A 26,352-nucleotide genomic window follows, 5' to 3' on the forward strand; every position below is an offset into this window, starting at 1 on the left:
TTATGATCTGGCCCTGGCTGGTGTAGCTTTGTGGATTGAGTACAGGCCTGTGAACCAAAGGGTTGCTGGTTTGATTCCCAGTCAGGGCACATGCCTGGGTTGCAGACCAGGTCCCTAGTTGGGGGTGCATGAGGGGTAATCACACATTGATGTTTCTCTCCCTCTCTAAAAATAAATAAATAAGATCTTTAAAAAAATTAGTATGATCTGTAAGGATCAAAATCAGAACAGCGACTGCTTCTGTTTAGGGAAGGAGATTAACTAGAAAGGCAAGGAGGGATATTTCTAGTGTGATAGAAATGCCCTGTGGTTCACAGATCTAAACATTTATCAAAACTCATTTAAGTGGACACTTAAAAATGTATTTTCTACTATTATATAAATTAATAAAAAACAGAAAAAAAAGCTTAACCACTAGCATGAGTATATTCCTTTGGAATGTCTTACACTTGTTAGTGCACTAGTGCCCGGGTAGTAAAACAAATTTGTGCTTTCTTCCATCTGTACCTCTTCGGACCCATCTGTTTGTCATCCAGATCCTGTAAGGCCTAGCCGGTGACTATGAGAACTTGGTTTGTCCTAAATGATATATATTAGCCACTGGAGAATCTGGAGTAGGGATGTGATGTGATCACATTGAGCTTCTATTTCTGATAATGTCAATCAAGTTTCTAGCAGAGCAAACTCCCTACAAGAACTACAAAAGCTGGGAAATCCATATATGTAATGTGCACACACACTTCAGTGTTGCTTCACCCTCCCTAAAGCTCTCTTTCTCTGTGAGATTGTGCCTTTTCATGTCCTCGCTGCCTTAGTATACTTGCTCTAGTATTAAACTATAAAGGCAGATCCAAGAAGGAAAGCTGTACAGAATGAGCCACTGTTGAATTACTGAACCTGTCAAGGAACACGAATCTGGGTTAAATACACCAGGCTTTTATATAGTTTAGTTGGAATCCCTGAAAAGCTTATTGTAGGAGTGGAGGTGAACCAGAAACTGACTAACCCCTGTAAAAAAGGTAAGGCCAGCTTTGAATCAACTAAATGTCTGAATGGATTAAGGTGATCTTCTTGATACCCTTACAGGCCTACCAGAAGTAAATCCTCTTTTGGACAAAGATACCATTTGTCTAGCTACAGCAGGAGTTGGCAACAGTAAATACCTTAAATTGCCATATAATCTCTATTAACCAACTGCTACTGTGGCACAAAAGCAGCCATAGGGCCATACATAAACAAGAGTGTCGCTGTTATCCCAATAAAACTATTTATGGTTACTTAGGTTTGAATTTTGTATAAGTTTCATGTATTGCCAAATATTCTTTTATTTTTCAACCATTAAAAATAGAGCAAACATTCTTAGATCAAAGATCAGCCCCAAACCAGTGGCAGGTGAGATTTGGCCCACCCCTAAGCCAGAACCACAAATGATACATAGAATTTTTCATATTGGTGTTCAGAATTCTACCAAATCTTACTAGAAACAGCGGCAAATAGGACCTCATGATTGAAAAATAAAGGAATAAAGACAATAGAAACATCCACAAAAGACCTACATACTGGAGTTTACAGCCACTTTAACTTTGGTTTATATATTCAATAACTTATGATAAAACAGAAAAGTTTATTACAGAAATGGGAACTATAAAAATGTATCAAATAGAAATTCTAGAATTTAAAATCCAGTAGATGGTAGATAAGTTTAACAGATTAGCCACAGCTGAGGGTTAAAAATGAAAAAACTGATATCTATATATTAACATAGATGACTCTCATAGGTAAAGCAAATTTCAGAAACATATACAAGAGTTTGAAAACAAGCAAAATGCCATTTATTTATATGTATGTGCATATGGATATATATGCATAACAAGTTACTAGAATAATAAATACAAAATTCATAATGGCTTCCTTTGGAGAGAGAACATAGGCTTTACCAATATTGTTAACATATCCTCAACTCTGAGACATACCAGTTTGTACAATTATACCTTTGGATTCCTGGTATTTGTTTAAAGAAAAAAATTATGATAAATAATGTATCCTGTTTGGGTTTCCTATACCTAAATATAATTGTACTTATCTTTTTTAAAAACTAGGGGCTAATAAATTAATTAGAGTAATTTATTTGCTACATTAAACTGGTAAAAAAATTTTAGTTGTCACTTTTTCTGAAATAAAAATTTAAAAATTATATATCTGAAACTGCACTGACTTTTACAATGAAACTAAAGAGCAAAAACCACTACTAAGGTCTGTGGTATCAGAGAACTCAAAACATAAAAAAATATAGCATATTATTTAACATATTTAAGTGGCTGTTTTGTTTTAATGATGAGAGAATATCACTTTTGATTAACTTTGCATTATCAAAGTTTTAGAAATGTGACATAGAAAAAGTGTCAACAGTGGACAACTTCAAGAGTTCTGCATTAACTGAAGTGTCTCGGGTTTCCTTCATTTACATTTCTTGCCTACCAGCCTCATGATCTTAGTGAGGTCTCTTGGATTCTGTGATAATGCACCCTTTCGCTATTTAGTATGTATATACCATAGAAATACTGGATGGAGGTAGGATCAACAGCTAATTGGTGAGAAATTTGTATTACTAAGGACAAATGGAAAATTAAATGCTTCTTCTACCATCTAGTAACAATTACTTTTCACTGTCTAAAAGGGCAGCAGTTTATTAGTGAAAAAAGGTGATTTTGTTACTACCTCTTCTCTGTGCTTCAACATTCTCCAGGAGCAAAATAAGGGAAAGGGGAAAGAGAGAAATTTTAATAAACAATGGTAATGGCAGAATCTGCTTGAAGTGTATCCAGATGGGGATAATAGTTTCCTGTGTGAATACATACAATATACTTGTTTACAGGCACACGATATTTTGGGTTGCTGTTTGCATTCATTTAACATTAATGGGTAAGGAAGGCAGGTGAAACTTGCAGCTGAACATCAGGGGGCAGGAATGACAATGAGATCCTTTACTGGAAACAGAAGATAAACTGAATACTGAACAATGATACCTAGCCCCCTGGCTTCACTTGTCTCCAAGAACTGACAGCCCCCTCAGACAGAAAGCTAGAAGCTTCCTCTCTAGAAAAAAAATGGACCCATCCCAAAGAAAAAGCTTCAGAATATGATGTTGAATTTTAACATTCTCCAAAAAGGACTTAAAAGAATTTTAAAAGTGAGATGATGATGGAATCTATGAATTTTAAAAGACTTAAAAGATTTATCAGTGAATTACAATGTGTGGTCCTCATTTAGATCCTGACTAGAATTATTTAACAATATTTCATAAGAGATAGCAGAAAACTTTAACACCAAGTATTTGATATTATAAAATTATGATGACTATTTCTTGTTTAGGTACAAGAATACTTTTATAGCTTTCTCTTACAGAGCAATTATCTTTGAAGAATACATAGTGAAATAAGTATGGATGAAATGGTATCTTTGATTTGCTTCAAAATAACATGCATGTTAGGGGAAATGGGTGAGAATTTAGAAGAAATAAAATTGGCCATGAATGATAACTGTTGGAGCTGGGTAATCAGTATGTGGAGGTTCATTACACCATTTATCTATTCTATATATGCTGATTTAAAATTTCTATAGGAGGCTGGAAATAAAACTCTAAGTCATATGTATTAATTTCCAAAGTAAAAGTTTTAAAACAATATAGGTAAACTTAAATGAAAAATTAGGGTTAAGTTAATGATTATGATATATAATTACTCTGTTCTTTCAGCCCAAGCCCAATCTTACTTCCTTCAGACCTGAGGTAAGTTTTTTTCTCATTTTTTATCCTGACACTGTGAGTCTAGGAGACCAATAATTGTCATTGGTACTGAATTTATACATAATCTCCTTCCCCAGTTTCTCTGCTGCTTTCCACAAGGTAGCAGATCTCTAAGTCTGCTTTTGAACCATTTGAAATTACCCATTTGACAAACTATAGAAGGCTTTAATACTAGTCAAAAAGAAGATGGACTCTCAAAAAAAATAAGGCAGATTTAATAAGATAAATAATCAAGACACTGGTCAATATGGCTGGAGAACGTACTTTTATTCTTGCAATTTTATACTAGGAAATCAACATTGAATTTTATAATTCATTGTTCACAATTAACTTGTAAAATTTTTAATCCTTAAATTGTACATCAATATCCTATGACTCCAAATTTTATTTATCACTCTCCTTCAAGTATGAAGAAAATGATTAATTTATTAAGTTCCACAGACAGCACAGTCCCACTGACATAACATTTAGTCTTAAGTCCTACGCTCATGAGAATTAAGAGTAGCCAGTATCAAACTGGCCTGAAACCTGATTGTGTTCCTGGCTCAGGATACCTGTAATAAATTTGTAAATCCACACTAAGACACAAAAATAAACTAGTGTGTGTATGTCATATAAAAAACTTTTCACAGTAGAGTAAAAATTAACATTAAAATGTTACCAAATTTCAACCATACTATGTTTTATCCAATTAGCTTTCTAAATGCCTGATTTAACTGTGAATCAAATGCAAATGACTTCATGTAGGATTTTAAAAAAAATTTGCCCAGCATTTCAAAATGGTTACAGAATTAATATAACTTTTTAAATGTCAAAGTATGCTATACATATTGCACTTTTCTGCTAGGCTGGGCTAGTATCTTCCATGGCAAGATACTAAAACTACTGAATAAAATACACTTTAAAATCAATAGGTACTTGATTAATTTCCCTGAAATTATCAACATCATTACCAAAATCTTCCAGGATTTTGTAAGATTTGATTCCTTAAATACAGTTTTAAAGTTTAACTTAAGGAGGGGAAAAAAAAACCCTCATATATTTCACTTTTTATGTCCTTTTTTGGTCCTTCAATGACCAAAGATAATTTTAAACAAATTATGCTTCATGTTTCCTGGCTTAATAAAAAGCTACAATTTCTATTATCCAAATTAAGAAAAATGACACTAATCAAAAACTATTAATTTTGAAATGTCTATAGGTCCCCTTAGAACCTTTCCAAACTTTTATAATCAAGATACTTTAATCAATTATGTACTAGAATCAAATTAGGTAAGGAAAAACTTATTTTGCAAAAATAAAATCACTTCCCAATATGCTTGACAGAAACAAGCTATTCGTTTTCATTTGTGTTCCATTGAAGACATTACTGAAATCTGTCCAATGGTTTATTTCCAACTGGTCCACTACGGAATTCTTCGGAATGTTTTAAGATTGGCTGTAGCTAGAATTCTGACTTCCATTTGGACCCTGCTCTCCTTCACTGTGTAAGTGGGAAAGAAAAAGATTTTATACCAATTAAAAGATTCATTTTCAAAACCCTGATAAGCCTACTAGTTTTTAAAGTTAGTTTTTCTGTGGTACAAATTTACAAAACAAAGACACTCACAATTTTAAGACACAGATATGGAAAAATTAAAATCCAGAAGACTAATATTTGGTTTTATATTTTTATTCTTATGTAACTTAGTATCCTCATACATAACAAGCTTTTTGAAAGTTAGTATCCATATACACTAAAAAAATTTAAATTAGGGTATGGGATTTCATTGTCATTACAGGTATCACTCAACATATAGATCAGAGCTTCTGAACAAATTTCCTATAAAATTAAATCTTACATATAAAATTGTATTCCTATTAATCCGTTATAAAAATCAAGAAGTGTTCTTCCAAAAAAAATTATTGTTTGAAGGCATACTAAAATCTTATGTAAATATAGCAAATCTTTATAAATCAGAAATATGGTAATTTCCTGGAAAATGCTGAATATTTAAAATAAAAGTAACTAAAACTGAAAATACCAGTAACTGTGGCAATAGGATTATTGCCTTATCTTGTCCATCATCATCTTGCAGCTTCAGGCCCTGCCACTAGTGGAGAATCACTCAGGGAATTTCTGCAAAAAATGCATCCAAGGTAGCTGTTTGAATGACTCCTTTAAAACAGCTCCTTGTGTAAGTATTTATTTTTTCTAACAGTGACATTAATGTATCAGATCTACAAATCTATCTCAATGTTTTATAACTTAAGGTAAAGTTAATTAAGATAGGCCATATTTCTTTATTTTCCTTTTGACCTTGTTTCCCTACCCGAAATGATCTGATGCACAGTGGAAGCTAACCACTGAACTATATATGAACAGATCCTACTAAAACAACAAAAACTCCCTAAGCACAAGTGATTCATATTTAGCAAAATTATATTATTGGGTGCCATGGACCATATGGGTCACTCAAAAGACAAAATTCTTTATCCTTACAATATCAAATGAATAATCTAAGTTTTTGAAAACTGCTACTGGAATTTATAAAACAGGATAATAGCCAGGAGTGGGTGAGGGTTGGAAGATGGCAGAGTCCAAGTGACAGGAATACTACAGAATTCTTTATCTCTGAATTTCCAATAAACTGGCCTAATTCTGCTCTGTTTAAATTTATGTATACTATATAGCCATATGTTGAGGGATACCTGTAATAGACCTGCCACTGCATTAGGAAGTTACTATACAGATAATCCAATTAATTTTTTTAAATGAGATATTTTCAATTTATCAAGTCACAAATTTAAGAAAGTTAGTAAGTATTATGAGGTTCTGGAAGAAATTTTAAGCAAAAAAACCCCAAAATAATGTAATCTATGAAAAATGTGATAATGCATATGAGACATATAATTAAATGGAATAGAAAATTAAAGTCCACAAAATACCTGTTTGGAGGAGGTTTTGGTTTCGGCATCTTACTAAGAATAGTTGCCATCTCTTTTCTCTCATCAAAATTCTTCCACTGTTCATATAGTTTTAAAATAACCCTGATTATTTCCAAAATCTAGAAGAAAATATGTGAAAAGTTCTCAATGGCAATATCAAGCAGCATTTAATATACAAAGATACACATCATATATTAGGCATCCCTCAGAAAACAGTGAAAAGACAGAGTCTCTGTCCTTAAGTATTCAGGCTCGACAATCCTGATAAATGTGCAAGCAGTATTTTCACCACACTGCTATTTAGGCTTTTCCTTCTAGCCTCTCCTGTGTTAACATGTATGCCCTGTCCATCCTTATTCATCTCTCTGCTGCTGGTTTCCTTCTATCTGCTGATAGCTAAACCAAAGCAAAATAATGAGGTTCTAGAAACAGAGGTCTAAATCATGCAGTTCACCACTATACAGTATGCGCGTCTAAAACCAATTGTTTCAAACAATTTAATGGGAGGTAGTACACAAAAGATGTTTTAATTCTGGTAACTACTGTAAACAGGTTAAGGAGCTAAAAAATTTACAGCTACAAATGTCATATCCAGTTTCCAAATTAGCCCTTTCTTCCTCTTGTGAATATACCTAACCTTGGATTGATTTTAATGCTATCAAGAACATTTCAGCAGGCCCTGGCTGGCATAGCTCAGTGGATTGAGCGTGGGCTTGTGAACCAAAGTGTCGCAGGTTCGACTCCCAGACAGGGTACATTCCTGGGTTGCAGGCCATAACCCCCAGCAACAGCACATTTATGTTTCTCTCTCTCTCTCTCTCCCCCTCCCTCCCTCCCTTCCCTCTCCAAAAATAAATAAATAAAATCTTAAAAAAAAAAAAAAAGAACATTTCAGCAGAAAAGACAGAAAAAAGGGCAAAAACCACTTTGCCAGGAGACAGGCTGTGCCTCAGAAGTTTATGGTAGTATTTAGTGATCACTAGGTAGCTTTTAACACATTGTATGAGGGAAACGTATTTATACGTTTTACGTTGACTGGTAGTAGAGTGCGTGATAAAAACTACCCACAAACAATGTGTTAAAATAACCCTGAAAATTAGAGGCTGCTCTTCAACTGATCACACTAAAATTTTACCATTCTGTTTAAGCTAAACCAAAAGGAGAAATAGTACCTAAACAGCCAACATCAACTCTTCTTGTCAAACATATTTCTTTATTATTATTTTTTTTACCAAAAATCTTTTTAGCCTGGTAGACATCTTAAGATTTTAGGCTCATGATAAATAATATATGGCATTAACTTTTAAATGTTCACGTTTATATTCCACTAAGGGAATTTTACAGAATACCTTCTCCATATCCACAGAAAGCTCAGCAAACCACTGTCTGGCATCTTTCTGCTGTACAACACAGGCTACATGTAGGCAAGCTGGAAAGAAAAGAGACAAAGGCCCACATTTAATTACAAACATTTAATGTGTGGACTCAAACCAAAGATAAAATTTTCACTGAAAATTTTCATGTGTATTTTCCAATATTCTTTTTAAAAACTGCATAGGTTCATATAATAGTTACCACTGACTATTCCATCTTATATAGAGAGAAAAAATTACTAGATTATATTAAAATTTTTGACATCTCCATCTCTAGCTCCTCACTGTGTGCTAGGCACAGTGCAGTTGCCTTGAGAATCAGGACACATTAGAGAAGAAGTAAAATCCAATGAGGATAAGGAAGCTGAGAAGTGATCTTTCAACAGTGATACAAGATAGTGGTTAAAATATAACCAGAGCCCTGGCTGGTGTGGCTCAGTTGGTTGGAGCATTGTCCCAGAGACCAAAAGGTCACAGGTTCAATTCCCAGTCAGAGCACATACCCAGGTAGCGGGTTCCATCCCTGGTTAGGGGTTGGGGGGGCCCACAGGAGAAGACAACCAATCAATGTTTCTCTCTCTCTCTCTCTGTCTCTCTCTCTCTCTGAAAACAATGAAAAAATGTCCTTGGGTAAGGATTAAAAAAAAAAGTAACCAGAAGTCAGTGTAATGGGAAAAACTAAAAACAAAACAAAAACCCCAGCCAATCGATATACTGATAAATTTCAACAGCACAGACTATGTTTTGATATTTCAACTAAAAGTAGTGTTAATTTCCTCTGCTTTTTAAAGTATGTCAACCCTGGCTGGTGTGGCTCATTGCACTGAGTGCCAGCCTGCAAACCAAAAGGTCGCCAGTTTGATTCCCAGTCAGGGCACATGCCTGGGTTGTGGGCCAGGTCTCCAGTAGTGAGTGCACGAGAGGCAACCACACATTGATGTTTCCCTCTGTCCCTCCCTTCCCCCTCTGTCTAAAAATAAATAAATAAAATCTTTAAAAAAATAGTTATTAGGATATCAAATTAGGTGAAAACTGGGCACACTAGTACTGTGTTGTAATAACAGAGCTTAAAAAATGTAATACTAACTATATACAACTCACAAAGATAGTAAAAATGTTCAAAGACAATAATCTACATCATAATTTTGCCCAATATAATTCCTACTGAGCAGCTTGACTATCCTGATCCCACACCAGCTTGTTCAGTTATGCTTCCTGATGTGGTCATACATATATGACTTTGCTTAGGATGACATTCTAGGCAAACAGTGATTCAAATGTGAACTGACACAGTGGCTGCCCCAAGTCAAACAAAGCTATAAAGTACAGCCTATGTCCAGGAGGGATTTAGAGGCAAAAAGACTGAAATTATAGTAATAGGTAATTAAAACACAGTGGAAAACACCATGATAATGGGTTATGTAGGGTACATTAGAGATAGAAGAGACATCCTAAACCCAGCATGAGATGATATTGGGAGTTTTGCTGAGGTGACGCTGTTCCTAGAAAGGTGAAATCTGAGCCAAGTCTTAAAAGATTAAAAAAATAAAAGTGGAAACAGAGAGTGGTAGGCACATAACTGGTAAAAAGAAGCTACAGACTTTATCCAAAAATTAACAGAAGCACTTAAAAGTTTTAATTGGGGGACAAATCATGCATGGATCACAGTTTCTCTCTACCTTGGCACTGCCGACATTGTGGGCTGGGCAACTCTTTGAAACTGGGTAGTATACTATAGGATACTTAGTAGCATCCCTGGCTTCTACCCACTAGATGCCAGTGGCATCCACCATTGCTTTGACAACCAAAACCACTGCCAAATATCCCAAGGAACAATTATCTCTACTTGAGAACCACTAGCCTAGCTCAAATGTAAAGGATAGGTTGGCTCTCCAAGAACAGGGACACTGGAGGCCTATTGGTCAGGAAGTAGACTATGGTGGTAACCTGAACAGAAACGGGATGATGGCTATGAGATTACTAAAGGTATTGGTTACCAATACTCAACAATAGGTATTGGTTACTAACTAGATGGAGGAACTGAGGGAGATGAAAGAGGCTAACTGCTCCGTTTCCAAATAAAGTAACTAACTACTGCTATGCACCAAGCTAGTATAGACATTAAAAGGAGCACATTTGGGGGCAAAATAGTGTGCCCAGTCCTGTTCATGAGTCTGAGGTGCCAGTGAGATGCCAAGGCAGAGTGACATATAGAACTGCTCAGGAGCAAGATCTTGGTTAAATGAAGACATTTAAATGTTTCAAAACCTAAGAAATAGAAGCCACAGGCCTCAGTGAGACTACCCAGGAAGAATGAAGACAGGAGAAATGGCAAAGATGTGGCACATGGCCTGATATTCCCTCTTTTCTATCCATGCAGATCCCAGCTTTCCTTCCCACTGAACCTAGATGCCACTTTAGAATCCTTCCAAATATAGTGCTTTCATGGAGCCTCCAGTACTACAAAAATATAACTCATGCACCACCCCTAATGTAAGGATAAGAAATATTAACATTTAAGGACTAATTGAAAAAAGAGAAGACTGTAAGTCTGGACTGGTAAAGTATGGGGGAGAGGGATCAAGAGGATAGAATCATGGATACCAACAGAAAAAAAGAACAGGAATGAAAAGTAGTAAGTGCCCCTCCACCCCAAAGTATTAAGTGCCTAATATATGGCAGAAAATATTTGGTGCTCTATAAGGTATCTCATGTAATTTTTGTAACAATTCTGTATGGAGTTGTTAGTATCCCCCACATTTTAGAATCAAGGAAACAAATTCAGGAAGTTTAGATAACTTCCCCACAATTATAAAGGAAGCAAAGTTTAAACCTTGGATCATCTGATTCCAAAGACTGTGTTCTAACCCATTATAGTACTGCTTTCCACAGGTAAAAATGGCAGCTAACCTCTCCCCCAAAAAGGGCAATAAGGACCTCAGAGGCTCCTTTACTCAACCTCTAAGGACTTTTATTAGACTCATGAAGGAAGGGCCCAGTTATTTCATATAAGTTACAATACTAGCAGGCTTAATTCTGAACTTCTTCCTCTAGATAAACACTCTCCAAGGCTCTGGAGAGTGTTTATTATTTTAAACAAATTTTTAAAAACGTACCAAAAAAGGGGAACAGAGGTATGATAATTCTGATTTGTGACAGTTGCAGCTCATATCATTGAAAGCTTACATGCAGGGATTAGTCTATTACTTTATGAAACATAAAAACATAAAGTACAACAGGGTGAAATTCCTTTTAGGATGACCTAAACAGGTTTATGACAATTTCACTAGTAAAGATAACTCACACTTACATACCTAAAGCTATCATGAAAGGAGGATACAGTAGGCAAAGGTCCGTTCTGTAGGTATCATTCACTATCCTCCTATAGAAATGTAAATCATATTATTACTGAAAGCAGAACTACCTCATCTGATTGTACATTTTGCTCCAGAGAGGGCCGTATTTCCCATCTTTGCACATATCATTTCTCTTATATTAATGAGGCACAGATATAAAGGTGAAAACATCAAGGAAAAAGATGGATACATAAATGATTCAATAAATAAGCATATTTTAATGAATAAAATTACAGCTAAATGTTTTAAAATTTAAAACCTCATCATAAATTTTAAACAGATTTTTTCTAATTTGTCAAAAATTAGAAAATTATATAGGAAACCAGAAATCATACAATGGATTAATATGTATGTTGAATACCACCAAAAAGTATTCTGATAAAGATAAATTGTCTCCTTATGTAAACAGTCTGTTTTTCATAATAATCAACTTGAATGGGAATATTCATCAAATAGATAATTTAAAAATCCTTATCATTTTAGCATTTGTACCAATATAGTTATTAAAATTCAACAAGTAGATATTTTGTTCAACATCAAATATCTTGGGACACTACTTTAATTACTTTAAAAATACTAAACTTAATATTTACTTGTCAATCTTCCTAGCTAATAACAAGTTACACTATGAATAACTTCTGTTCTAATTACCATGCAAGGGGAAGCAACATGTCTTCTTGGCCCATGTCCTGCACATACTGGAGCAAAGGTCTATAGGGATGATACACTATCAAGCAACAATCCTAGAAACAGTTTAAAAGATGTGTATGTATAAAAACAGATTTATTACAACACAAAGAAAACTCATCATTACCCAACTGATTTGTAATTGTATATTCATATGTATTTCTCTAACTCATGCTCGCTTCCCTCTTATTTTCTTAAGAAAGCAGTATGGCAGCCCTAAACTCTACTATAATAGTGAAGGCATTGCTCTCTCGGGAATATACCTTGGTAAATCGGTTGGCAGTCAGTCAGCATCCATTCCCTTAGAGACTCAAAGTGTCACATCTGCAACACACTGAAACCTCTTATTAGCCTATAAATCCATAATTCCCAACTGGAGGAGCAGAATTCTGCCAAAGACATAATCTACCTTTAAATAACACCACACACATACACAAATTGTGCAAATAATTGACAGTGGTTCAATGCCCTGACTAGTTTGCTTGTAATCCTTTTATTATAGTTACTAGAACAGAAAAATATTTCCATCCTAAGTAGGATATACAAATTATTTTACAGGCTTTCAAGAGGATACACATGATGATGCTACTAGGTACTATGATTTCACCACCATGTATCACTTGTATGGTTTTAAAATGCACCTCCCTACAAATAATTTCTTTAAAAAACTCTGACTTCACTAAATTTGAAAATAAGTTTTACTCTATTAATCACAGAGAAGACGTATACTTACCATTAGTTCTAAAAGATAGAATTCACATTCTAATATCTGTTTAAAAAGATTATAAATGTCAATATGAAACCAAATTAGATGAGTCTATTTAGTCTAACAATTTATAGACATAGTAATTTATCACAAATTTTTACTAAAAACTTTTTAAAATGAAGAAAATAAAAACAGTAATTTATAACAGAATTAACATATACAATAAAATTACTTTTTATTACTATAATGATTGAAACTGTGATTATAAAGCATTTTAATCCTTAAAAAGGCCAGCCTTTTTTAAAGGCTGCTCATATATAAGGCTGCTCACAATAAAAATGCTCATATAAAGCATACTTATTTTTATTTAAAACATCCTGTATAAACTTCAGATTTTCCAATATACTTTCCACTCAACAAACGCAAAAATGCAATTATCTTAAATGTTATTCTTATTATAAATCAGTAAAAGGAAAGAAATACTAAAAAATGAAACCAAAAATTACAAGTTAAATGGAATGAAGAAATCCCTTACAAGGCGGAAGAACATGTCTATTAAAATGTCAACAGAGGGCCCAGGCTGGCGTAGCTCAGTGGATTGAGCGCGGGCTGGGAACCAAAGTGTCCCAGGTTCGATTCCCAGCCAGGGTACTTTCCTGGGTTGCAGGCCATAACCCCCAGCAACCGCACATTGATGTCTCTCTCTCTCTCTTTCCCTCCATAAAAATAAATAAATAAAATCTTTAAAAAAAACACCCAAAAACAAAACTGTCCGCGAAGAAAAATCTTAGGGGGCGGAAAAAAAAGTCAATAGAGCCCTGGCTGGTGTGGCTCAGTGGATCGAGTGCTAGCCCGCGAACTGAAAGGTTGCTGGTTCAATTCCCAGTCAGGGCACAGGCCTGGGTTGCAGGTCAGGTCCCCAGCTGGGGGTGCACAAGAGGCAAGCACACACTAATGTTTCTCTCCCTCCCTTTCTCCCTCCCTTTCTCTCTCTAAAACTCAATAAATAAAACCTTTAAAAAATAAAATGTCAATAGAGATGATCTTCTAAAACAATATAAAATTTCAAATATGGTTTTCATACTATTCCATTATAGCAGCTTCAACTGCACATCAGTATCACCTGGGAGCTTTTAGAAAATACCAGTCTCCAGGCCTCAAGCCTAAAAATTCTCATTTAGTTGGTCTGTAGAGGTCCTGACATGGTATCATCAAGTTCCAAAAGTGATTTAATGAACACCCAAGGTCATATAACCACTTATCTTTAAAAATAGGAGAAGCAATTAACTGTGATTTCTTTAAAGTCTATATTGTAGTATTCAAAACTGCCATTTCTAGACTATTCAATTTAATATAAAACAGAACGAATCTATGTGCAACTTTCACAAATAGTTTTACTTTATACAAGATACTTACATGGTTCATCCTATAAGGAAATTCCTTTGGAAAGGCATATGAAAATCTAGTTTTTACTGCAGAAAACAAAAAACAACTTAAACTGAGAAAATGAGAAAGTGAATTAACCCCAAATTTCTTTAATACTGTGTAGAATATTAGAGGTAGTGCTAAATCATTTTTATTTTTAGTAAGGTGCCTGGAGATACTTAGAAATCCAGATTATTTTGTTTGCAGGTGAGGAGAATGAGTGGCTGGAACCCCAGACCCCCATTTACATACAATACAGAGCCTTAATTACATGTTTAATATATTAAGACTCTGCAACTTAAAAAATAAAAGAATTGGAAAAAAAATCACTGGGTTTTATTATCTCTAACATCTTCCCAGTTCTAGAACAGTCTCTTCTTTATCGCAATTTCCATACAATTCTCACACAACTGGACAAAACACAGAAAGTGTTGGTCATAAAGATAAAACATATAATTTTTTTTAGGAATAATTCTTTATACAAAATTTTTAAAGCAATAACTTGCACCTGGTAATTTAGCTTAGAAGGAATATGTTCACAAATATATATGTATATGTATATACATATATATGCATATATTTGTGAACTATATATATAAATATAATTAAAAGGATAATAAAACCAAAAAATGTTTGAGTGTTTATCTCTGTGATTTAGGGAGTTTTACTAATCTGTACTTTCTAAACTTTTTATAATAAATAGGTGTTTATCAAAAGACATATTTTAACAAAAGCATGAATAAATGTACAAAGGTCTCTAGGACTTTTTTCTTACCACACATAAACCCATACACAGTTACTACTATTCTTAATAACTAAGTACAAATGAGAAAGCTATTAGTTATTAACCTTCCATCTCCTCGAAATGCTATGGGTATATACCTTTAAGTACTATTTGACATAACTGTGCTCGAATCATCAGATACACCATTTTATTCAATCAAGTTTATTCACAGGTTTTAGAGGATGTTCTGTGATCCCTTCCATTTGTACAGCTTAAGTGACCTCATTGAGACAAAAAAAATTTTCATTTATTTTATGTACTGTATTTTGTAAATTGAGTATCCTAACCACTAATTTAGATAGGTAACATCCGCCAAAATTTGAAACCGAAACCATTTGAACTCGACACTAGGAAAGTTATACTTAATCTTTCCTTTCCTCTCCTCCCTTTCTCCATTAAGGTTTCGGACTTTTACAAATTCTTTGATGTAAATAAGATGTAAAGTGTACAAGTAAAACAAGTACTTACATAGTGGTACCTAATTGATGAGGTAAAATGATCTCTATAAATAAAACAAATTTACACCTCTCACCCCTGGACTTTGACACCTGACTTACTGAGATTAAATTTACATGATGCTTTTGATTTTCTTCTAGCCTGGAGGAAAATGTATCCTCCTCTCTTTTGCTACCTATACCATTTGTGAATTTACTTTTATCTACTCAATTGATAGTCACTACTTTCCTTTATCCTTTAGCACCTCTAACCATTTCTCCACCAGTAAATCTGTCCCATCACTTACTAAATATGCTCAAATTTCCCTTAAAAACAAAGACAAATAAAACCCCTACCAAATTATACTCCTGTTGGTTTTCTTAAGTGGACTTTGTTTTTTTTAGAACAGTTTTAAATTTATAGAAAAAAAACAGAAGATACGAGTTCTCATATACTCCCTGTTAAGGAATGAATGTCTATGTCCCCCAAAAGTTGGAATGTGAAGCCCTAAACCCCATGTGATGTTATTTGGAGGTGAGGTCATGAGGGGGGACTCCCACGATGGGATTCTTCTCATAAGAAGAGGAAGAGAAATCAGTGCTTTCTCCTCTCTCTGCCATGTAAGAACACTATGGGAAGTAGCTGTCTGCAAGCCAAGAAACAAATTATGTCTGAACAAAGAACTGACCAAGGTAGGCACTTTGATCTTGAACTTTCCAGCCTCCAGAACTGTAAGAAATAGTCTATGGTATATTGTTATAGCAGCTCAAGTAGACTAAGACACCCCATCACCCAGTTTCACCAGTTATTAACATCTTACATTAGAATGATACACTTGTTATCATTAATGAACCTATATATACATTATTATTAACTGAAGTCCATAGTTTATTCAGATCTTCTTAGTTTTAACCTACTGTCCTTTTTCTGTTCCAGGCTCTCATCCAGAACACAACATTCCATACCTCCATACCTCCTTAGATTCCACTTGGCTGTGACAGTTTTCCAGACTTTCCTTGTTTTTGATGACTTTGATAGTTTTTAGAATATTAGTCAAGTATTTTGTAGGTTTACCCTCCACTAGAATCTGTCTGATGTTTATCTAATGGTTAGACTGGGGTTTTGGGTTTTTGGAAGGAAGACCACAGAGGTAAAGTGCCATTTCATCAGAATACATCAAATGTACACACCATTAATGTGATTTATCACTATTAATATTGACTTTAATCATCCAGCTGGGGTAGTGTCTGTCAGGTTTCTCCATTGTAAAATTACCTGCCCTGCCCACTTTTCATAATGTATGCATTAGAAGGAAGTCACTATATGCACAGCCAACACCTAAGGAATGGATATTTATGCTTCCTATACTTAAGGGTGGACTTAGCTACATAAAGTATTTTAAATTCTACATGGGAGGAATTGTCTCTTCTCCCCCATTTATTTAATCATTTGTATCAGTACAAACTCACGGGTATTTATTTTGCACTTTGGGTTATAATCCAATATTAAGTTTTTTTATTTTGTTGCTGAAATTCTTCCAGCTTTGGCCACTGAGAGCTCTTTCAGTTGGATTGTGTGTCTCTTTAACATATCCCAATTAATGTAGGCTTTCAGTTTGGTTTTAAATACTTCCTTACTTACTGGCACTATAAGATACTCTAGGTCTATCTTGTATTTTTCCTGCCTCAGTCCTAGAATCAGCCATCTCTTCAAGGATCTCTAGCTCCTTTTATTAGAGAATGTTATTAAACACAAAGATTGGAGTACCAGGTAAACTCATTGCTTATAGAACCTCTTAACTGACAAAGCCCCCCCCCCACACACACTCATTCACAAACACATAAATCTATGTATCGATACATTTTACAAGTATCTATGTAAAGGTAAATGCAGTTCATACTGATGTCTCTAACCCTAACTGATGACCACATTGATCATTCTGGTCTCCTCTCCTTGCTTATCTGTAAATTCTCATTCTAGCAATGGGAAACCTAGCTCTTAACATCTGCTATCTATTTGCCATGAATATATCCATGTAGTGGAATTGTTAACTTCACCATACATTTGTAGCAGTATCAGAATTGTTAACAGGTTACAATGCTTATGTACACTTCCTTTTTGCGTTTAGTCTTACAGACTAGACTCATTTCCAAAGTTAGGTAAGCAACTCCCCTCTCCAACCCTCTTCACTGAGGTCCTTACATATATTTATAATATAGTTAGATTCTCCTTTTCTCAGAATCAACTCACCTCTTAATTCTTTGTTAACTGATTTCTACCCCCACCCCATAGTGTCTAATGACATCATGTTCTCCCTCGAACATCACAAATCCAAAGGTCTGGCTTTTTTCTTTGGAACACATCTATGCAGCACAAGACACTATGCAACCCTATCTCTTTCTTAAAATTTATCAACTCCTAAATTTCTATCACTGGCTTCACATTTCTAAGAGTATATTGTACTGATACATTTACACCTGATATGTCTAAGATTAAATTTACTTCTTTTCAGAACCCACTTATTCTCTTCTCCTGGTACTACCTTTACCTTCTCAATGCTCAGGCATGAAACCTCAAAAATAATTTTTGATTCCTCCTTATTTTTTTAAGTATATTTTATCGATTATGCTATTACAGCTGTCCCACTTTCCCCTTCACCCCCCTCCACATACTACCCCCCTTCTCTCCAGAAGAACTCCCCTTAGTTCCTGTCCATTGGTCATGAGTGTAAGTTCTTTGGCTTCTCCATTTCCTACACTATTCTTAACCTCGCCCTGTCTATTTTGTACCTACCATTTAGGCTGCTTAATCCCTGTACCTTTTCCCCCATTCTTCCCCTTCCCTCTCCCAACCCTCCTAATGACCTCCATACCTATAATTCTGTTCCTGTTCTGATTGCTTGCTTAGTTTATTTTTTTTTATTTTATTTTTTTAGATTCAGTTGTTGATAGTTAATTTGTTGCCTTTTTTAATGTTCATGGTTTTGACCTTTTTGTTAAATAAGGCCCTTTAACATTTCATGTAATAATGGCTTGGTGATGATGAACTCCTCTAGCTTAACCTTGTCTGGGAAGCACTTTCATCTGCCTGCCCTTCAATTCTAAATGATAGTTCTGCTGGATAGTGTAATCTTGGTTGTAGGTCCTTGCTTTTCATCACTTTGAATACTTCTTGCCAGTCCCTTTTTGCCTGCAAAGTTTCCTTTGAGAAATCAGCTGACAGTCTTACGGGAACTCCTTTGTAGGTAATTCTGTTTTCCTCTTGCTGCTCTTAAATCCTTTCTTTTCAAAAGTCGTACTGACTCTATCCTTCAAATCTTGCTTGCTTGTTCTTGCTGACTGTCAAAATGTTATTTTAAGCCTTTATTAGTGCTCACCTGGATTACTTCAATAACTTAAAATAATCTTTTTCCACCTTAAAACTGTTAGCTTTTATTTCTCATAGCACCTGGCAGAGACAGCATTCACTAGTTTGCAGTTTTATATATATTCATGGTAAAATGCATCTTACATAGCATTTACCATCTTTAACCATTTTTAAGTATACAGTTCAATAGTATTAAGTACATTCACACTGTTGTGCAACCATAACCACAGTTCATCTCCAGAACCCTTTTCATCTGGCAACACTGCAACTCTACACTCATTAAACAATTACTGCCATTTTACCCTCCCTCTGGCCCCTGGCAACCACCCTTCTACTTTCTATCTCTACTAATTTGATTATTCTAGGCACCTAATAAAAGGGGACTCATATAATATTTATCTTTTTGTGATTAGTTTATTTCTCTTATAATGTCCACAAAGTTAAGCCACATTGTAACATGTGAAAAACCTCAATTATGTGTCTAGTTCAATTCTTGCTCTCCCTCAATTCATCTGACATAATTCTGCCAGATTCACAATCCTGATGCACAATTCTAGAATCACCCTCATGTGGAAAATAAAGCTTTCAAAGGTACCACCACTGCTAACAATGAAATGCAGATTCCTTAACAAGGTATTCCATTACCTGGCATTAGCCAGATAAGGCATTCCCTACTACTTCCTTATTCAACATTCACTGAATGAAAATTATTAGTTTTCTCTATTTTTGACCAAACTGTTCAATGCCTCTAGATTGTTTTTCCCCTGTATTCTTCCAGGTTCAAATTTTATCTTTCTTTACTAAATTCTACTTAAGCCTTTCTGGATTCATCTAAAAAACGATCTTTTCAAAATCAAATCATTCACTGAATTCTCTGTAAGTCTCTTGTGCCAATTATTTTCTTCTGTATTAATATTTACATAGCATGTCTTACTCTTGCCTTCTAGTTCCAGGTATTTATCTTTGTGTCCACCCCTGCATGCAGTATGGTATTTTCCAGTGACCATGATGCTGCTGTTCATGATACAGCAGTCACTAAAGTTCAATGAGTATTATGGGCTAAATTGTATGTCCCCCCTCCCCACAAGTCCATATATTGAAGCCCTAACCCGCTATGTGATTGTATTTGGATAGGGCCTTTAAAGAGGTAATTAAGCATAAGTGAGGCCATAAGGTTGAGGCCCTAATTCAATAGTACTGGTGTCCATTTAAGAGAAGAGACACTACGGGTACAGGTGCACAGAAAAAGGGCCATGTGAGAACACAGCAAGAAAGTGGCCATCTGCAAGCCAGGGAGAGAGGCTTCAGGAGAAACCGATTTTTTGATATCTTGATCTTGGACTTCCAGTGTCCAGAACTGTGAGTAAATAAATTTCTGTTGTTTAAACCACTCAGTCTCTGACATTTTGTTATGGTCGCCCCAGCAAATTAATTCACTGAACAAGGCACTGTTTGAAAAGCTTTATCATTATTCACTCATTTGATCCTCTCAAAAGCCCTATGACATAGATATTATTAACATCCTCATCTGGAAGATGAGGAAACTGGGACACAAAGAGATTATATTTTGCTCAACTTGTCACATAGCACTGGAGCTGAAATTTAAAACCTAAGTTGTCAGGGCCTATATAATACACTATAAAATTTATGAAATAAAGAAAATAGTTTACTATAAAAATCTCTATTCATTGAAAACCAAACACTCTTGTGAATATATCTTTAAGTTTTTGCATGAGAAACAAACAAATCTTGGTAATAGGTATCTTACATACTTCTAAAAACGTTGGAAAGCAGAGACTAATAATGTAAGAAGAAAATAAGGCCCTTAAAAAATAATTTGATTCTCCAGAGGAATTCAATGCTTCATCAATGTCTATATTACGTTCTGGGGCATTAGTATATTACACTCTGGGGCAAAACTACTCTTCCGTCCTCAAAAAAAATAAGATATGGCACAGTAAAGATTAAATTAGATTTTACACTCTTCTCAGAAAGGGTAATGGCCCCAAAATATAAAATTATCCTGGCTCACAAACTTAAAACACAAAAGCATTCTTCTGCCTCTTCTATGTAAGACCACAGAAATAAAAACAAATAAATAAATAATCTAATTTGCTTTTGGTAAGTGATGCCTTTTTGTTTAACCTATGAAGATGGGGCATAATACAATGTTAATGACTTTGTATATAATATTTTACAACTGTTACTTTACAATGTCATTTCCTTTATTGTCATAACTCACAGGCAACTAAACCACATCTTTTTACAAAAGAACTAAGGCCAAAATGTAAAGCAACTTGTTCAAGGTTATGTACCTGCTATTTAGTGACAGAACAATTAGCTGTCTTGACTAAAGTCAGCATTTTTTGCCTGCACCATGTTTTTGAATATGGAGGGAAAATACATCATTCTCATCAAAGACATACATTACAGTAGCTAAAGAAATAGTTTACTCCACCCAGAAGAATGACACAAAGGCTAGTCGTTAGGAAGCAATAAAATACAATAAAATTGGGAAATAATTTTAATTTAATCTTATGAAATTAAGAACCACTGAGTCAATGTTTTTGGACCATTAGTCACTACCCATTTTTTAACATTAAAAGTAGTCTTAGTCTTAATACTATAAGTAGTTTTAAAAACTCTGTATTTTATTTTTTAGTCAAATTCATAGCCATAAATGTGACCTCAGATTTATTTTTTATCTATTTTCTTATTGCTTGCGCTATTAGTTTTCCCCTCTTTTTCTCCCTTTTCCCACCTCTCCCCTACCTCAGTCAATCCCTGTGTTGTTGTCCATATCCATGGGCCATGCAAAAATGTTCTTTGGTTAATCCCTTTAACCTCTTTCATCCAGTTCTAGCCCCCAACCCAACAGCTATCAGTCTATTCCATGTATTTATGCTTCTGTTGACCTCAGGAGATTTAATAAACCCAACTAATCTGTCGCAGGTCTTCTAAACTGAAAAACATTTGTGCTGCATGGAGTTTTCCTTCGAATTACATCCGTTAAGTAGGATACACTTTTTGCACTTACATACAGAAGTAGCAGCAGAAATCAATCTTGTATTTGAGACTACTCCAAACTCCTAGAGGAAGAAAAGTGGGTAAGATCGGGTACACAGAAACCCAATGAACCTAAAGGTATCTGAGGTCTATTCAAAACAGAATTTCCTGAATTTCCCCCAGTGATTATATAGTCTTCTACCTGTTTGAGGTATGATGTACTTAAACCTCTAAATGTATTACTTTTCCTTAAAACTGCTACAAGTTAAGACAGGTGTTTAAATAATGTTATAATTTAACATCACTGACAGGTACCAAATTAGAAACCAAGCCTTAAAGTGACATGATAGTTTTCTGCACTCAAATTAGTTTCTAAGGAGATTTTTTTAGATTCTACACTTAACTGCAAGAATATTAAGTATGCTGTCTGTTCAATTGGACCCACACTAACAGAAATAACTCATGTCATTTAATAAAACAACTGAATTTCCAAAGAAGATAAACTTTAATATCAGCAAAAGAACTAAAAAATACTGCACAATTATTCTTCTCGGAACAGGAAGAGAAGAATATAATAGTATAAAATTTTCAATGTCAGTTCCCATTTCCTCTTTGAACTTAATATGCCACCAGTGTAAAAATGACTAAAATTTACGAGGTGATCCACCTTACATAAATTTCCTTTTAATCTGATTAACCTACCAAGATTACTAAAGCCTTCATTTCATTTTAAAACAGAAAAATTAAGAATTCATTCCTTATTCCATAAAAGAAACTAAGCTAAATATAATCTACTCAATACCTTCAACCTATATCCTTATCCTTGGGGAAAGGGGTGGCAGGGGCACATATGTGTGTATACATAGGACCCGGCACAAATAACACCCCTCTTTTTATTACAAAATCATAAGCATGTAATTCTGTAAGGTAACATTACACTCAAGCACACCATATGATATTTTAGGTGAAATGTTCAAATTAAAACTATAAATTATTACAGCCATATTATTACCCTACCAACTACACTCAAACAGGCCTTAGTTCTGCCAGATCCTGTATATCTATATTCACATTTAAACCTCAAACTATAAAAACTAAAACTAAAAAGTAAACACCTGATGCCCAAGCTGGTGTGACCAGGTGGATTAAGTGCTGGCCTGTGAACCAAAGAGTTGCTGGTTCAATTCCCAATCAGGGCACATGCCTGGGTTGCAGGCCAGGTCAGGTCCCCAGTCGGGTGGTGTGTGAGAGGCATCCACACATTGATGTTTCTCTCCCTTTCTTTCTCCCTCCCTTGCCCTCTGTCCAAAATAAATAAATAAAATCTTAAAAAAAAAAAAAGTAAACACCTGAGACATAGTACTATTTCCATAAACGTAATTCCTACACCACTGGATAAAATGGAAAGATTTGGTCATAGTTAGAGTTAATAAAAAAGTAGCGCTATAACCAACTATGAAAAGATATATTTTTTTCTAGGAAGAATTTTTAATCCAAAATTCTTAAAGTGAAAACTTTCACCCAATAAATGATAATGTAAAACAGGATTCTACTTAGAAAATCATACAACAAAAAAATACTAAAAAATTAGACAAGTTAAAATCCCCAAGTTTGCCCTAGCTGGTATAGCTCAGTGGACTGAGCACGGGCCTATGAAGCAATCGTCTGATTCCCAGTCAGGGCACATGCCTGGGCTGTGGGTCAAGTTCCCAGTAGGGAGTGTGCAAGAGGTCACCACATATCGATGTTTCCCTCCCTCTCCTTCTCCTTTCCTTCCCCTCTCTCTAAAATTAAATAGATAAATAAATAATCTAAAAAATAAAATAAAATCCCCAAGTTAATCTGTAAGAGAAGTATATGAACTGGAAAAGGAACCAATTATATGGTCATGGAAGATGATGTGACTTTGGGTGGTGAGCACAGAATGCAATATACAAATTATGTATCATAGAAATGTGCACCTGAAACCTATATGACCCTATGAACCAAATGTCATCCCAATAAATAATTAAAACAGTTTATAAAAATTTTGTCTAGGTTCCCATACTGGCTGTGCTTCAGATACATAAAATTACATGGTAATATTTGGAAAAACCACCTCCATAATACAAGACCTTTACAAACATTTTGTTTTCTATTAAAGAACTTAACAGCAAAGCTGGTTCTGCCTCCTTAAACTATCACTTACAATTAAAAACCCCAAAACCTCTAGAAAGCTTGTCTTAATTTCTAGAGTCATCTCTCATTATTTTTGGTAATAGGTAAGAAAAATGTTATAAATAATCCTAGATAATGGCTAAAACAAAATTCAAAATGAGTATCAAAAAGAATGTAAACTTACTAGATTAAAATTACCTTCAATTTTCAAGAATACAAATTACTATTCTAAAGACAAGCTAAAAATAGAAACATAAGTATCATAATACTAAAACTGCATAGATTATTTTTTGTAAAGATTTTTATTTATTTATTTTCAGACAGAGGGGAAGGGAGGGAGAAGAGGCAGAGCAACACCAATGTATGGTTGCCTCTCACTCGCCCCCTACTGGGGACCTGGCCTGCAACCCAGGCATGTACCCTGACTGGGAATTGAACCAGCAACACTTTGGTTTGCAGCCAGAGCTCAATCTGCTGAGCCACACCAGCCAGGGCTGCGTGGATTATTATGTAACCCAGTCAATATAGCTACTATTGCCTGGATTTTACCTGAGCCCTCTCAAAAATACTGAAAAGGTAAAGGTGAACAGAGATTTGGTTTTAGCTGCAAATTGCCATCTCTCTCCCTCACCTAATTTCTATATTCTTATTGCCAAAATGATTCCTCATTAGAATCTACATAGGTAGGGCCACCCCCAATCCTTGACTTCCCTCTTGCTTTCCCTATGGCTGGGTAGGCAGCCAATCATCAGGAGGTAGGGAGGGAAGATAGGACATAGAAAGCAAATGGAGGAGGAGGGACATTGTCCAGTTACAGGAAAAATCTGTAGCAGTTACAAACTACTACTTAGTGCCAAAATAATAAATATCTTAGAAGGAATACAGCAAAGCAGTTAAGTGCATGGGATTAGGAGCTAGACCCATAGGGTTCAAATACTGAATTTGATGCTTACCAGCTCCATGATCTTAGGGAAGTTTCTCAACCTCTGTGGCTCACTTTCCTCATTTATATATCTATATGTCTCTTTGTTATGAAAATTAAGTCAGTTATAGTTTTTTTTAAAGATTTTTTATTTATTTATTTTTAGAGAGAAGGGAAGGGAGGGAGAAAGAGGGAGATAAACATTGGCTTGCAACCCAGGCATGTGCCCTGACTGAGAATTGAATTGACTCAACCTTTTGGTTTGCAGGCCAGGGCTCAATCCACTGAGCCATACCAGCCAGGGCCAGTTATAGTTGTAAAAGTACTTAAAATAGCACTTTATACATAGTAAGGTCTGTGTGTTTGTTAAATGAATAAAAGATATGTGAATAATTTCATGCAAATTTCAGTATTTTGCATAAATCACCATCTGTTATTATTTTTACACAGGTAATCTGAAAACTGGGGCAAATTTGCCAACTCACATTGACTATACTTTAATGAAAAACAGAAAATTATTGAATACCTCTACTTTGGATGCCAAAAACACACATGTAGGAGCCATTAATACAGGATCTATACTTTTCAGAGAATACCTAAGAAACAATAAAACAAAGTTAAATGTAGAAAACACACACTGGAAAAAAAAATCAAGATAACTCTATGGCAAGCACATGATTCAACTATACTAAGGTTCATCAAAATTAGATAAGAGTTTCAAATAAGTATAGCATGCCCAAAATAAAACAGTCCTACCTGGCATAGAATCTCTTGAAATAGACTGTAGCAGTGGCAATAACTTGTTGTCTTAATTTAAGATGTTCACCTAATGCTTGGATAACTAAAAGAAAAATAAAGTTTTAAATGTATCTCCTGGTATCATTATAATATAAACACTGAACAATAAGTTCCATGTGGCTAAATCATAATTACATTCATTTTTAACACAGAGAAAAACCTACATATGTTAGAGACCTCTAGTTGGATCACAGTACTAATACGAGAATTTACAAATTTGTTTTAAAATATAGATATGCATAAACAACAAAAAATAGAAATTGCCCCACAACAAACACTACTGTTGTATTAAGGAGGGTGAATGATAGGCATTTCTCCTCTACCTTCTAAGAATTTTCAATGCCTTTCACATTATCTTTAGAATATAAAAAGAAAATATTTAACACCTATCAAATTCACTTGACTGATTTATAAAGTTTATTTAAAAATCCTTAATGAATTTTCACAACAACAGAGAGGTAGGTTTGCAGAAGAGTAAACTGAAGGTTAGAAAGACCATGTGACAAAGCCACCATGTGGCAGGACAAGGATCTTCTGCCTCTAAACCCCTTTCCCTCAAAGCAAACTTGTAAGATAGCACTGCTCAATATAGCATGTCAAGCCA

At 34.8% G+C, this 26,352-nt stretch overlaps 2 protein-coding genes across 6 annotated transcripts in view; one reads left to right on the forward strand and one right to left on the reverse strand.

The window, feature by feature from the left end:
* The window catches only part of TSTD3 (thiosulfate sulfurtransferase like domain containing 3), a 29,037-nt gene extending 10,596 nt beyond the window's left edge, over positions 1-18,441 (forward strand). The window contains exons 3-4 of one of the 3 annotated variants that reach the window (XM_045842775.1): positions 3,755-3,787; positions 16,125-16,406. In XM_045842775.1, the coding sequence (XP_045698731.1) occupies positions 3,755-3,787; positions 16,125-16,278 (187 nt within the window). In that variant the 3' untranslated portion in view covers positions 16,279-16,406. Of the gene's footprint in view, positions 1-3,754; positions 3,788-16,124; positions 16,407-16,435 lie in introns of those variants that run through there. The other 2 variants (XM_045842772.1, XM_045842773.1) reach the window with 2 other exon arrangements.
* The window catches only part of CCNC (cyclin C), a 28,862-nt gene continuing 6,561 nt past the window's right edge, over positions 4,052-26,352 (reverse strand). For all 3 annotated transcript variants that reach the window (XM_045842770.1, XM_045842768.1, XM_045842769.1), the window contains exons 3-12: positions 25,707-25,791; positions 25,477-25,546; positions 21,903-21,954; positions 14,272-14,327; positions 12,883-12,918; positions 12,114-12,205; positions 11,421-11,488; positions 8,083-8,162; positions 6,734-6,852; positions 4,052-5,288 (exon numbers count right to left, since the gene is read on the reverse strand). In XM_045842770.1, coding sequence (XP_045698726.1) covers positions 5,234-5,288; positions 6,734-6,852; positions 8,083-8,162; positions 11,421-11,488; positions 12,114-12,205; positions 12,883-12,918; positions 14,272-14,327; positions 21,903-21,954; positions 25,477-25,546; positions 25,707-25,791 — 713 coding nt within the window. In that variant the 3' untranslated portion in view covers positions 4,052-5,233. The remainder of the gene's footprint in view (positions 5,289-6,733; positions 6,853-8,082; positions 8,163-11,420; positions 11,489-12,113; positions 12,206-12,882; positions 12,919-14,271; positions 14,328-21,902; positions 21,955-25,476; positions 25,547-25,706; positions 25,792-26,352) is intronic.

The sequence above is a fragment of the Phyllostomus hastatus genome, unplaced genomic scaffold (genome assembly GCF_019186645.2).
Source record: "Phyllostomus hastatus isolate PE091 unplaced genomic scaffold, TTU_PhHast_1.1 phas_contig_40, whole genome shotgun sequence".
In the NCBI taxonomy this organism is placed as follows: Eukaryota; Metazoa; Chordata; class Mammalia; order Chiroptera; family Phyllostomidae; genus Phyllostomus; species Phyllostomus hastatus.